General features: G+C 37.3%; 1 protein-coding gene across 1 annotated transcript; it reads left to right on the forward strand.

Moving 5' to 3' along the window:
• Positions 1–5501: 5501 nt before the first annotated feature.
• LOC104604995 (putative mitochondrial adenine nucleotide transporter BTL3) lies at positions 5502–13979 on the forward strand. The gene is made up of 4 exons (XM_010269590.3): positions 5502–6417; positions 8471–8774; positions 10848–11315; positions 13650–13979. Exons 1-4 carry the CDS (start codon positions 5846–5848, stop codon positions 13716–13718), a joined length of 1413 nt encoding a protein of 470 aa, XP_010267892.1. The 5' UTR covers positions 5502–5845; the 3' UTR covers positions 13719–13979.
• The last annotated feature ends 950 nt before the right edge of the window (positions 13980–14929 follow it).

Raw genomic sequence — 14929 nt, forward strand, 5'->3', positions numbered from 1 at the left:
GCAATTAAGATTTTATAATATCATGTGATGATAGTAACCTCAACCTGGTAATGGCACCGGTGACAGTAAAAAGAAAAAAACCCCTCGTATTGTCACCGATAAGATCGGTGGCCCTCAAAGAAAGCACTGCAACTGGTGGTGGAGGGCATTAGGGTTTCATATTTTCATTGCCGAAAAGAAAAGAGAAAAAGCAGGGGCTTTGAGTGGGAATGGAGAAAAAAACTAGAAAATTTTGGGAGTTTGGATCTCCTGTCCACGTTCATTGCAGCCACACATGGAGAACATCTCATCCTCTGCATATTATTATATAGGGGGGGAGATGTTCTCAATTCATGGGAGTCCGGATCTCCTGTCCACATTTATCACAACTACACATGGAGAACATCTCATCCTTTGCATAATATTATACAAGGGAAAATGTTCTCAATTCACAAGGGATAGTGTGTTATGGGTAAAAATGAACAAATTCTCGTGAATAGGAGATCCGAATTCAATTCATGGGAGATAGTGTGTTGTGGGTAAACATGGGCAAGATTGTTATTGGCAGGAGATCCGGACTCAAATTTTGGAAGGTGTAGAAGAGTAACCGCTAACGGAATGGAAACGGAATGGTTATTAGGCTCCTCCGCTCGTGTAAAATGGCCCCCATAGTTTTGGGGGACACGTGGCTGTGAGGGGACTTTTCTGCATTCTTATATGATGGTGATAGGTGGTATTGTTAATTGTGTGTTAGAACTTAGAAATGACAGAAAACACTCAAATGGTATTCAATTAACGCAAACAAAATGAAAGTCCATTATTTGACATTTTAGCTTGGCTGATGCGTGGATGTCCCTCATTAAAATTAAAAAATTATCATTCTGACAATCCCTCAATCATCTCTAATTCCTTATTAAAAAAAATCCATGAATGATTAATAATATGTGTTCGCACATTGGACTCCATCTGCCACATTCCATGCTCAGCAAAAAACGAAAAATCTGAACCGAATAAAAAATCCGGTTAGTCAAATCGATTGGTAAAAAATTGGTGGTATTGTTTCAGTTTTCGGTTAAGAAAAATCGAAAATTAATTGAGTTGAATTGACTGGTATATATATATATATAATATTAAATAAATCGAAAAATCAAATCGGTCAAAATAATCGATTGATTTTGGTTTGTTTTCAAAAAATAGCTCATGGTTAGATTAACCAAATAATGAATACCCCTACTCATCACAGGATGTATGTGAGGATATGAGATCATATCTACTATTTACACTAATATCACATTGAAGCTACACATCGGGAATATTTCCCATAATTGTTATGTTGTTTTATTATTCATGGAAAGATATTCCTAATGCATGCCTGCAATGTGATGTTGATTGGTGTGAGATGTGGTCTATGAGGAGTAAATGTAGATTTCATGTACGTATATGTTACCTCAAAATAAAATAAAAAAAAGCTTTAAAGCGTTGTAACAAATAAAATTCAATTTAAATCATGATTAAAATGCCTAATCACCACCAATAAACAGGATTAAGTCTAAACATTGTGTTTGTGTTTCAAAATGAAACAACCCACGATATTTTTATGGTCGTGTTTGTTTTTTTAAATTCTAAAGGGGAGAAAGTTGGTTAATGAGATTGTGGTTCCCATTAGGACTACAAATGGATCATATCATATTGGATTTGGTAAAGGATATATCCAATCCGAATTGCTAGGAGTGGATTCGAGCCGAGCCAAATACTTGGCTACTCAAGCTCGGCTCGCTGAAATAGTCTTAGGCTCGAGCTCGAGCTAGAGACTTGAGCTCGAAGTCGGCTTGGTCCAAAGCTCACAAGTTCGAGCTTGGCTTGGTTTGAGCTTGACTACACGCCAAGTTTTTTCTAAAAAAATAAAAATTATACATATAAAAATATTTTTTATTTTACATACAACAAAATAAGAATTATAAAAAATATTTGTTATTATACATATAAAAAAGTAAAAATATACATATAAAAAAGTGTTTATTTTACATACAAAAAATAAGAATTATAAAAATTATTTACTATTATACATAAAAATAAAACATTATATAAAAATATTATTATATATAATAAAAACTATTTATTTTATATATTTATATATGTATATATATGTATGTGTGTATGTATGTATGTATGTGTGTGTGTATAATAAAAAAATATTTATTTATTATACTAGCCTCACGAGTCGAGTTTCACTGGGCTCGAGCTCAGCTCAAAGCTCGGTTTAAATTGAGCCAAGCCAGGCTTGAATAGCTCGTGACAAGCTCGACTCATGGGCACCCCTAAGAAATCCCACAAATCCAAATCTAATAAGAATTTGTCAGATTTTTCAAGAGTATGATTTGAAATTGATTTCAAGTATCTTATCCGATATTTGATTCGAATCTGATTCGATTTGAATTGTAATAAAAAAAAAATTGATGATTGAACATAAATAACAATATAATACAGTAATATTATAATATATAATATTTCATAACTAATTGATTGGGTCGTGGTTGATTGGATTAGGGTATATTCAAATTTGATTGGTTAACTAAATGGATCAACTTCCCCCCCGACCTGACTTGATTTGTTGGGATCAATCATCAATGGGTACTTGAATTCAGCTCTTATTGGATCGAAATTAGATTCAAATTGGACTTGATCCAACTTATTTGCAGCCCTTGTTTTCATTGACCAAGATACTATGTTTGTTTTTTAAGTTTGTGTGGAATTAAGTATAAAGATTGTTTCCCTGGATACGACTCTCACTTAGGCTTAATTTGGAAGGAGTATAAATACAAAATTATAGAGCATAAAACCTTACATTTTCTATTATTTTGTATGTATTTATACTGTACATATTTGCATTTGCACTACTTCCAAAATGAGCCTTAGGCGACGTTTGTTTGAGGTGAAAACTTGAACCATTTGCATCTGTTGGTTTGAGGTGTTGTTTTACACCGTAAACCAGCGTAAAACTCCACTGTGCCCAAGTTTTACATCGATAACTGGTGGAAATTTATCATTGATAAAATCGATGTAAAATTCCATCGTCTTCCCCATCGGTGTAAAGCTCTCTCCTCAGACCTCTATTCATTGCAACGTTCAAACAATTACCAGGTATTGTTCTCTATTGGCAACGGTGCAAGTTCAGTCTTCCATCATTTTTCCAATATGGAGGAACAGATATGAGGAATGAATGCATCAGTCTCATATATGCACCATTTTGTTCCCATTTGATGAACAAATCTGAGGAAGAGATGCATCGTTCTCAGATTTGCCCCTATTTTTTTCTCTCACGGATCTGAGGAACGGATGCATCGTTCTCAGATCTGCCCGCATTTTCTTTTCCTTTTTCCTCAGATCCGCCCCATCGTTCTCATCGGTTTTTTATTTCTCGCCATTTTTCTGCTCTAATAATGGTCCTGTTCATCGTCCTCAACATTCCAAAGCACTATTCTCTCCGCTTTCTTTGTTTTTTTCCTCCGTTTTTTTCTTGCTCTTTGTTTCTCTTATCTTCCTCCTATTCTCTCCGCTTCCCTTTCCATCTTCCTTCTCGCCAGTGACCCATTACTCATTCCCTTCTCTGACAAAAGCAGGGGAGTTGCAGTGGCGATTGGCGAGTCTTTCCTCTTCGTTCTCACTTGAATCCAGTAAAAACCCCCCTGTTTTTTTGTTCTTCTTTCTTCCTTCCTATATTTCCTACAACATCTCACCATTTCTACCACTCTAGTCGTTAATTGACCACCCTGACGTGCCTCATCTCTGCCTCATGGAACAGAGCTACCCGTACCTTTGTTTTTTTATTCTTCAATGTGCAATCCATCACCTAGGGCTTAGGCATTATTTATTAGTGGAGTTTTACCTGATGGGGTGGTGTTATCCAAACAACTGCAAAAGTGCAAATTTGCTTTTACACCTCAAACAAATGTAGCCTTAGGAAAATTGAGCTTTTCAATTAGAGAATAAATGCTAAAAATTCAAAAGGTCAAAAATACCTGCAATTAAGGCTCGAGAGTTTCTCCGCTCCTTGCAACCTCATTGGATCCACAAGGGGTAAAAATGAGAAAAGATTAAAAATTAGCATCTTACCCAAAAAGTGTGAGGCAAGACAACATGGGAAAGCTAAGGCTCAGTTTAGAAAGAGTTATAATGCAAATGTTAAAATGCAAATACATACAAAATAATACAAAATATAAGATTTTACACTCTACATATTTGCATTTATACTTCTTTCAAACTAAGCCTAAAAAACCTCATTTACCCATAAAAATTAAAAAAAAAAATCCACTTACCTAAAAAAATGGCCTAAAAAAAAATTTAACTTCCATCATGACAAAGTCCATTAGAACAGTTGTTACAGCCTTGCATTGAGAATATCTCTCTGCCTACGTGGGGATATATTCCCAACTGCCTACGTGCTTTATTTTATGGGATATATTCCCAACGCAAGGTTGGGAAAAATGGTTGGAATGGTGTGGGCACGGACTTGCCCCAACGAAAACTGATCTCCATGAAATAATTGAACGGGCCTAGCTCAAAACACCGTTAATGGTACCAAACCCACATATATGCAATTTAAAATTTGTTTTGTACTACTGAAATTTCTACCTAACACGGTTGGGAGGAATCTAAATCTGTTCCTCACACAGAGCGCCTCATAACCACCTTACAGACACATCCCATTGTATATTAAAACATCTTCCGTAAAAAATAACACATAAATACATGTTCTCAATACACACTGAGATGTGCCTACGAGATCTGTGTGAGGCGCCCTAGATCCCGTCTCCCTTGGGAACTATCAAGTATCAATAATACAACTTTTGATAAATTGCTTTGTCACATTTCGAACCAACAACCGTACCAAATGTTGTATTAATCAATTCAAAACATGTAGGAAAAAAAAAATTGCATAGTTGGCAGTAGTACCGATTACCAAATACAACGTGAGAGCACGTTATAGAACATACCCAATCCACAAGCAGTTATCTGGTCACCGGTTTAACGGATCAACCAGATGATCTGTCTCACTGTCTGTAATACTGTGAAAAAGCGTTGAACCAGTCTGACGTTGGTCACCAGCTGTCGGTTCATCCTTCCCGGTCAATAATGGTTTGACATTTTAACAGTGAATAAAAAGTCACCGAGTGCAAATGGATCACTCTACCAAACTGATTCATAAAAACAACTGAAATGAAACCAACTTGTGTTTCAAAATAAATAAATCCGTCACCGACACGATACCGATATTCTCTCGCAAGAGATTTTGTGTGCATTAATTATTTTCCACGACGTACTGATGATTCAATAAATCGGCTTTCACACTTTAACCGTCGATTTGGTATCTGTAGATAATACCCTACTTTCTATTTAAAAATGTCACAGATCTTTTAACACTGCGAGCTGCGATTAAAAGTACACATGAACTTCGCTGTCTCGTTGATTTGGTATTGCAGCAATGTTCCTTCGATCGGATGGCCAGGAACAAGCAAAACACAGGTGTCACTGTGTCTCACCTGATTTATATTATCTGACTTTGGGCGTAGCGTGGAACGACCCGCGAACCGAAACTTGAAAAGGGAAAAGCCGGAAAAGCAACGGAAACAAGGAGCGGAACAAAAAGAGCTGAAAGTGTGCGGCGATGGAAACCAAGCAGAATCCTCCTGCTTCTGCTCCTTGTTGTCATTGCAGTCATTCTCGGCGTCCCAATTTTATCCGATCCTATCTTCATCAAGCTTCAGGCTGACAAACTAATGCCAGAAGCTGAGGAAACCCTAGAAATCCAGTATCGGAAGAAGAGAGCGGCTGCCACTTTATTGGATTCCTCTGTCGCATTGTCAGAATGCTGGGTTTGGAGCTGTGGTTTAGGGATTCGATTGCTTGTCAATCGTCTGAAGTTCCAGTCTTGAAGGATTCCAATTCGATTTTCTTCTTAGGCGGAGGATTGTTTCTCGATTCTACTGTACCGGCTTGGTTTGTTTCTTTGATTCCGTCCAGGAATTCTTCAGTTACACTTTCGAGTTCAACTTTTTCTTCCTCTTCCTTGTCATCATCATCATCATCATCATCTTCTTCTTCTTCTTCTTCTTCTTCTTCTTCTTCTTCTTCTTCTTCTTCTTCTTCTTCTTCTTCGATTTGTTGTCGGAAACCAGTTGTTTTTGAGGTATTCCGGCGAGAAAAGAGAGAGTATGGAGTAGTCAGTGATGGTTTTTTATCGGTAAGCTTGTCTGTTAAGGGGAACAACGGATATGTTCAGGAATCCAACGTGTTTTTGCCTCAAAATGGGGAGAAGACTTCGGAGGAGGCGGTGGCCTTTGAAGAGAGTAAGGAAGAGAAGGGTAAGTTACAGGGAGAAGGTGCTATGAACACCACGAAGCATCTATGGGCTGGAGCAGTTGCTGCAATGGTTTCAAGGTTTGTTCTTTTAATCTGAACTCTAAAGTAGGCTTTATTCACTAGATATAGAGAAATTTGTTACTCCTTTTACTGTTTTTCTTCTGTTGCCAGATGACAATGTTTATAATCATTTTGGCTACCCTCCTTTTGCAAATCTACTTAATTGCCTTCCATCTCTACTTGCAATATGTGATGGAGGATCTGCCAAATTTGCATTTTGATTGCTTGATTTGATAATTTGAAGCTTCAACCGCTGGGAATCCGTAGGTTTGAAATGTTATCTCTGCGGAGAACTATAGCAAAAAACAATTCCGAGGATATAGAGAAGCGCAGAGTACAAATATTTTGCATGGTTTGGAGTTTGACCCAGTTCTTGGGAGAGGAAAAAATGTTTTGCACTGCGAAAGATAATAGAGATGAATACTAGATTCCGTGTGGTTTTTGCCGAAAAACTAACCATCAACTCTTGTACAACTGCTCTAAAGCCTAAAACTATTTTTTAGAAAACCATTTTATACCTCCTTCAGTATAATGTCCTCATATAAGACACTCTCACTTTGAACGACGACCATTATACAAGATTCTCCGGGCACAATGGTTTTGGCCTCCATATGTATTGTACTATATTTCTGTTATGATTACAATAAAATCTACCTTTTGAAAGTTGTACCAAACAAGACAATCTATAACCCGGTGTTTTAAAACACGGAGGCATGAAGCAAGGTGTTCCACTACTTAGAGGCGTGAAGCATAGTTCAGAACATAAGAGGCACGAAGTTGTAGTCCCAGTCCACTTTCTTTTCTCTTATCTTTTCTTCCTTTCCCTTTCTTTTCTTTCTTTTTCTCTTTTTTTTGTTCTCTTTCTTTTTTTTTCTTACCCTTCCCTTTCTTTTTCCTTTCGTTCTTTTTTTTTTTCTTTCTTTTTTTTTTGTCTTTTATATGAGGTGTGCATGAGGCACACGAGGCGTATGCCTCTAGTACGTTTCATGAAAAAAGCGTATGAGGGCACCTGAGGTGTACGCCTTAGAGGTGTCAGCACCTCTGGCCTACGCCTCAGGGCATTTTTGAAGGCATACACCTCCTACGCTTTTTAAAACAGTCTATAACACCAACTCCATCCAAAAGTATTAAATAGAAAAGAGTGAGCTACAGTGGAGCTTATCTTAGTTGGAGTTGGCTTGAAGTCAGAGTAGGTAGAGTATATCCTAGTCGGCTTAAACCAATTAGCTGACAATACTAATCCAGTCACCAGAGATAGAGGATTAGATGGGGGATAATCTAGGTAGGGACATGAGAATGCAGTCAAAAGAATGAGTTATAGTGAGAAAGAAACTTCGAGAAGTTAAATAGCTAGCTCATCTCCTTTCAAAAACAACCTGCTTCGAAGTGAAGTAGTTTACGTACCTAGGGAGGCTAGATGCCTTGTCAAATGGGTATTTAATCTTCACACAAATAATGGGATCGACATTCAGATAATCATAGTGTATGCAATATCTAAGAAACATATTTGGTTTCCCTTTAAGGTGAAAAGATAAAGAGAGCTAAATGAGACAATGTTGTTGCTTAGGCAGAGGACTAGAGGTATTGAGAAAGATTTGAAGTCTCATGCTTTGACTGAAGATATGGCCTTTAATTACTTAGCTTACCAATTAACTCTTACTGAATCCCTTATTGTGTTCATCTGGAGTTGATTTACCTTTTTATGTCCGTTAAATGTGGTTTACCACATTTCTTTATGAATCAATTAGTTAATCAATACTCTTCACAGTAGTTGCTTTTTTGTGTGGAACCAACATATGAACTTTGTAATCCAGGTGCCCATTATTTTGGAATCTAATTGTGCAATATCTGTTGCATTAACATATGGATCTTGAGAAAATAAGTCATCTATCAGTATCTTGGATGATTCCTGCATTTATCTTGTTGAGTGGCCATTATCCAATATATCTTTTTCTTGTTTTTTCTTTCTTTCTTTATTCTTTCAAGTGCCTTCTTTCTTTTTACGTTATCATTAGCATCTTCACCATTTCACATAGTATGCTTTAATGGGCATTACTGTTATGTGTATCAGAACTTTTGTTGCCCCACTTGAGAGACTAAAGCTGGAATATATAGTTCGTGGTGAACAAAGAAATCTTTTTGAGCTCATCAAGACAATTGCAGCTTCTCAAGGCTTGAAAGGATTTTGGAAGGGGAATTTTGTCAACATTCTTCGTACAGCTCCATTTAAGGCAGTAAATTTCTATGCTTATGATACATACAGAAAACAACTACTTAAAATGTCAGGAAATGAGGAAACAACAAATTTTGAGAGGTTCCTTGCTGGTGCTGCAGCTGGCATTACTGCCACTATTCTCTGCTTACCAATGGACACGGTATGTGTATATGAAAAATTTTTCTTGTGATGACAATAATTTACTGAAGAAGCACCTAATTTTGCTAACCCATCTGCAAGAACTTTGAGTTCCCTTGGGATCCAGTGCAGATTGGCATTTGAAGCTGCCAATAAATCCCTTGTTTCTGCCAGGAAGTGACTGTGATATGACCCCCCCCTGTGTAGTTGTCAGGGGTCTGATCCCTGTTTTTATTTCTTCTTCTCCTTGTACACCCTCTTGTGTACCCCTCTTTTAATGAATTCAGTTAACTTTTCTCAAAAAAAAAAAAAAAAGAACTGAAGGCAGTTTCCTTTTTTGTTTGAACAGTATTGTATTAATCAAAGACATGTCATTAAAATGAAAGGCAATTACAAAATAAGGTTATATGCATGATTGGAAAAATATCAAACATTTTCTTTGGGTGATTTCTTGTCATCAAATTGCTGTAATTATTTTTCAATAATTTTTCCTTTACTATAAAAAAAGTCATATCTGAGCTATACAAAAAATGTGCTGCACACAAGACCTAAGGTAATGATGACCCACTATACAACCTTCATCCGTTCGCTCCAGATCTATCCGAAGTGCCAAACCATCTACAATGGAGTTCAAACCACTAAGATTCCATCTTGAAACCAACATGCAAGTGCCCCTAAAAATCAGTTCTTATTGACCTTATTTGACAATTTCCATGGCCCTACGTACCCCCCCCCCCCAAATGGCATTTGCAAATCTCCATCTAGGATGGAAAATAGATTCTGGGAGACGATACAAGGTGCACAGATAAGTTGTTAGTTTTGCTTATACACTCTCAATGATGGAGCCCCTACCCCCTATATACCAAAACAGTCCGCCTATCTCTATGAAATGAATTTCCCAAATTCCTTTGGGTTCACTGTTTCCCTTTGTAAGTGGTGGTTGGTTGCACTATGAACAGTCTGTCATTCATTATAACATGAAACTTAATGTATGTAGCCTATGTACAAGGATTAAAGAATGTTAAAGACAGGATGAGCATGAAGAATTGAATTTCCCCTTATCTTGAACATGTGGAGCACGTCCAGGGTGTGAGGTTCCAACCATCATAATTGGTCTCACCCAGGAGATCTCCTAGATGATATCAGACCTGTATTAAATTAAATAAATGAAGTACTCCTGATATGATCCCAGGAGGAGAAGCAAGAGAGAAGAAGAAGAAGAAGATAAGAGGGAGACGAAGAGAATAGGGCAAACAGTCTCTATGAGAGAGGCAAACTGCCGCCCCAATATGTTATATTCAAAAGAAAGAAAAATTACAATAATACCCCTGTAACACTTATATGCGAACAGACAAAACAGAACATAAAAATATATGGAAAAAGACCAGAATACCCTACAAAGACACTGTATTTTAACACTACATCTTTAGGTGGCCCATCTAATGATGGCTTCTAGTCTTTCATATGAATCAATTTTGCAGCAGAGGGAAACCTCTGTTCTTGTACTTTGGGAATTCATCATGGCCTAATTTTATGGGTAACAGCTGTTTGTTTCTGCATTAATCTGGTTGTAGTGAAGGAATTGTTTTTCTAAAAATAAATTGGTTTTTTTATATGTAAAAGTAAATTGGTTTATACTCACATAAGTCAGTTTTTATTAGAACTTAATAAGTTTATAATAAAATGGCAAACTGCAAGAAAGTCCTTACATCTTATGGCAGTACTATGAGCTTTTCAGAAACTGGGACAATCGTTGCATTCCTTTCTTCTCTCTTTATACGCATCTTCATCTTTTCAGTTTTTGAGATCATAGATTACTGAGATTTTTCTAATTGGATTCATAATTATAGTTTTTTTCCATTGATTATTTGTGATTTATCAGCTCATAATATGTTTCATTAGTGGCTTCTTGCTATGGGATCACATTATTTGAACTAACCTTCATTTTAACCAAGTTCCCTTTAGATTTTTCCATTGACTTTCTTGACTTTATTTCCTTTTTTTATTCTTTCTGCATGACCCATACTTTCTTGGCATGATGTTGAACCTGCAATAAAGAAAAATAACATTGAACCTGCAATGTATAAATTTTCAGATCCGAACAAAGATGGTAGCACCTGGTGGGGAAGCCCTGGGTGGAGTAATCGGCACTTTTCGGCACATGATCCAAACTGAAGGGTTCTTTTCCCTATATAAGGGCTTAGTGCCATCTATTATAAGCATGGCACCTTCTGGTGCAGTCTTTTATGGTGTGTACGATATATTGAAATCAGCTTATCTACACTCACCAGAAGGAAGGAAAAGAATTCAGCATATGAACCAACAAGGCCAAGAACTGAATGCTTTAGACCGGCTGGAGTTGGGTCCTATTAGAACCTTGTTGTATGGAGCTATTGCTGGTGCTTGTGCTGAAGCTGCTACATATCCATTTGAAGTTGTGAGGAGACAGCTACAGATGCAAGTACAAGCAACAAAGTTGAACGCAATGGCTACTTGTGTCAAGATAGTTGAGCAAGGAGGTGTTCCTGCGTTATATGCAGGACTCATTCCCAGCTTGTTACAGGTACATTAATGAAGATATCAGTTATTTAGTTTGCTAGTTGATTAGTATCATGTGGAATTTCACTTCTGTTTAACTGGGTGTACCCAGAAATGCTAATCTGCCAGATAAATTCAAATTGTTAGATAATGATAACATTATACTTTCCTTTTAATTGAACTATGGATCTGACCTGGTTGATACCTGGATTGGAATTTTATAAATATGACCTCCTTCCAGACCTTAGCAGACCTGTCTCAATTCCCTACAGGAAATCAATCACACATCATGGGGTTGGGATGAGGTGGTGGGGAGAATAATTCCACTCTTGGGGCACAGCCATTCCTGTACTCTGATTCCAAGATAATGGAAAGATGGTTTTAAAGTTTCAGGTTTTCCAGCTGAAAAATGTGCTTCAATATATTAAGCCTTGTTGATTTTTCCCTTTCACTATCAACCTTAGATATTTTATACACTTTTTTTTTTGCTCTTCAATGTTGGATTTACTGGGAAATGGAGTGTGAGAGATGGTAGAACCTTATATCGAGGTTATAGAATTGTAGCATTGATCAAAAAAAAAAAAAGGTTATAGAATTGTAGCTTCTTTTTATCATCATAAACTATATCCACTCCCCCTCTCAATCGAACACTGTACATACATGTACACACACTAACTGCATTCCAATGATACTCCAAACATTAGATGCTTTCAAATTTGGTGATCCCATATCCCCACTCCACTTTACTTTCACTTTCCTACACTCTAGTGATTTTTGACACATTGGAGTTGGTGGATCTCGGAGCCCATCTGAGGGGCTGACATTTGGACCATGCCTTTCTGATTTAGTAGCTGAACATCGAAGTTCCTCTTGATCTCTCCCTCCTTAGTTATCCCATGTCCTCGTAGAAATATCATTCTTAGATATTTAAACACTACAAACTGGGTTCAATGAACTATTCTCCTTGCTCATCATCTCAGTCTCAATTGATGGAGCTTAATATCCATCTACTAAAATGAATTGGATCCTGGACATCGGTTCCCTACTTCCCTTCTTTTTCTCTTTCAATACACAGTTTGCTGGATATGGTGAATATTAGTAAGGGTGTCAATGGACCGGTTTTGGATTGGACCCCGTCCACTCCAAAATCAATTTGGATGGATTAGACGAACCAACAAGACATATTGGATTGGACCAATCTGGTCCAAAATATTTATTAGATTGGGTTGGACCTGGTCCTGTCTGTAATAAGTTTATATTGGATTGGATTGGATTAAGCAAATATCTGTTCCATTGATATAAGATAAGAATATAGGTGTTAATGGATTGGGTTTGGGTTAAAACCAATCTAAATCGAAATGAATTTGAACAGATTGGACGATCCAGACATTGAATTGGACCAGTCTAAAATGGTCCAAAATATTCATTGGATTGGATTGGACTTGGTCCATTTATAATGGACTCACATTGGACTGGATCGGATTGGACCAAACCCAGTCCAATTGACACCCCTAAATATTAGAATGAGGAATGTACAGCTTGGCAATTAAGTGCTAACAGTGTTGCAGCGAACCAGCAACATAGATGTGCCAGCATTGAATTTTGTTGGCACTTACAGATTTACAGGGTATCAGCAACATCTTAGAAACAAAAGCTTCTGTCGTCATTGTATGATGCCATATTGACATCACATTGAAGCTACATGACCCTGTTTGTATGTTGAGCTTGCTTGACTAGGGAGAAAATATAAGGTTCCAGCCTAATGATCTGTAAGTGCCTGTCAAACCTCAGATGTTGGAAGTGTTCCTACTGGTCACTTGGGGGTATTGGTATATCCAAGTTTTATGTGGTGTGTACATGTTTGATGCAAGTATGCGAGCATTGTTATTTGCCATTTAGTAACCTTATCAATATTGGTCTGATCTGTGTTAACTCAGTGCCCTTCATTTGGAGCAAGGTTTGGCTGAACGCGACAGCTGTTCAGCAGGCTGTGGAACCAATGATAAGGTTCCATGCACTTAAATACATAGGACCCGCACCATTTACAGTGGGGCCCATGAATTTATTACTGGTGTGGAATCTCATCATTGGTTCCACAGCCTGCTGAACAGACACCGCGTTCAGCTAATCTGAATTCCTTCATTTGTCCTCACTTAAAAAGAATTAAGATTGTAATGATCCCATCAAAAGAGTTCCGTTCTCCAGCTTTTTTGTTTTTTTTTTTTTTTTGTGCGTCTTCCAACATGTTATGATAATTGTCAACAATGCATTCCATATCTTGAATGATGGTCTACCACTTTTATCCTTATGGAATGTCTGCTGCTTTCTCATCTTTTTCTAGTTCTTTTTGATTTTTCAGGTTCTACCTTCGGCTGCTATTAGTTATTTTGTTTACGAGTTCATGAAGATAGTTCTCAAAGTAGAATGAGCACAAACATTGGATCCTTGACCAAGATTTTGGACGATTGACATTAATTTTGAAGTTGAGCCATGGTGTATTTTCCTGGAGCAAAAATAATACTGCCGTTTCATCAAAAAAGGTAGTTCAAACATGACCCATACAGTCTGTTTATCATTTAACCATTATAATATATATATATATATACATTTTCAATATATTCAAAATCTTTTGTCCCTACTGTAAATGGAACCCAAAAAGAAAAGAGAAGGAAATTCAAAATCATACCAAGTATGATTGTCTTATTGATAATTACACAAGGAGAAGCAAGAAAAAGAATGAAGCTAGGCTAGACTGATGGATGCATATTGGTGGAATCACAAGCTTTTCGTAGTCAATTTGGATTTTAGATACTTAAGAGGGACCCAGCAGGAGACATGAAGCACTCTGACAGGTAGGGGTGTCAATTGGACCAGATTTGGTTTGATCCGATCTGGTCCAATATGAGCCCATTGCAAATGGACCATGTCCAATCCAATCTGATGAGTACTTCGGACCATTTTGGACTGTTCCTATTCAATGTCTTGACCGCCCAATCTTCTGTAGTTGATTTTAATTTGGATTTGTTCCAATCTGAACCTGGTCCATTGACACTTTTATTCTTATTCTTATCAATGGACCAGATATTGGTTCAATCTCACCCAATCTAATATAAATCCAAAGCAGCAGAGAGCTTTGGCTGTGGAGACCCAGGTTCAACGGTAAAATGTTGTATAGGGTTTGGAGGGTGTGAGGGAAGCAGGGTATCAAAAATGAACTGTGGATCGACCCCTTCCACAAGAAAATGCCATTGTCAATAATTTGGAGTGTGAACATGGTACCAAACACCACCTAAGTCTGGACTAGTCCAATTCAATGTCTTATTAATCAGGGTCAAACCCAAAACTGATCTATTGATACCCTTTAGACAGGGTTATTTAGGTTAATTATGTAAGGGGAGTGTAATTGCTAAATCCACTCACGGCATATTCTCACTCAAATAGTGGAAAATCCAGATTCTCGATTTGTCATCCATCCTGTCACTGTAAAGAAGCATTAATGAGGTGTTCGCCAATGTGAATGGTTTACTCTAAAGTATACGTTTGGCATTGATGGTGCAGATACAGCACTATTTTTTGAGAAAATGGTGTCTTTTTTTTGTTTGGAAATGTTGCTGTCAGATAGGACGTTTTCTAGAGCAA

Source organism: Nelumbo nucifera, chromosome 5 (assembly GCF_055504915.1).
Source record: "Nelumbo nucifera cultivar China Antique chromosome 5, China Antique-T2T, whole genome shotgun sequence".
In the NCBI taxonomy this organism is placed as follows: domain Eukaryota; kingdom Viridiplantae; phylum Streptophyta; class Magnoliopsida; order Proteales; family Nelumbonaceae; genus Nelumbo; species Nelumbo nucifera.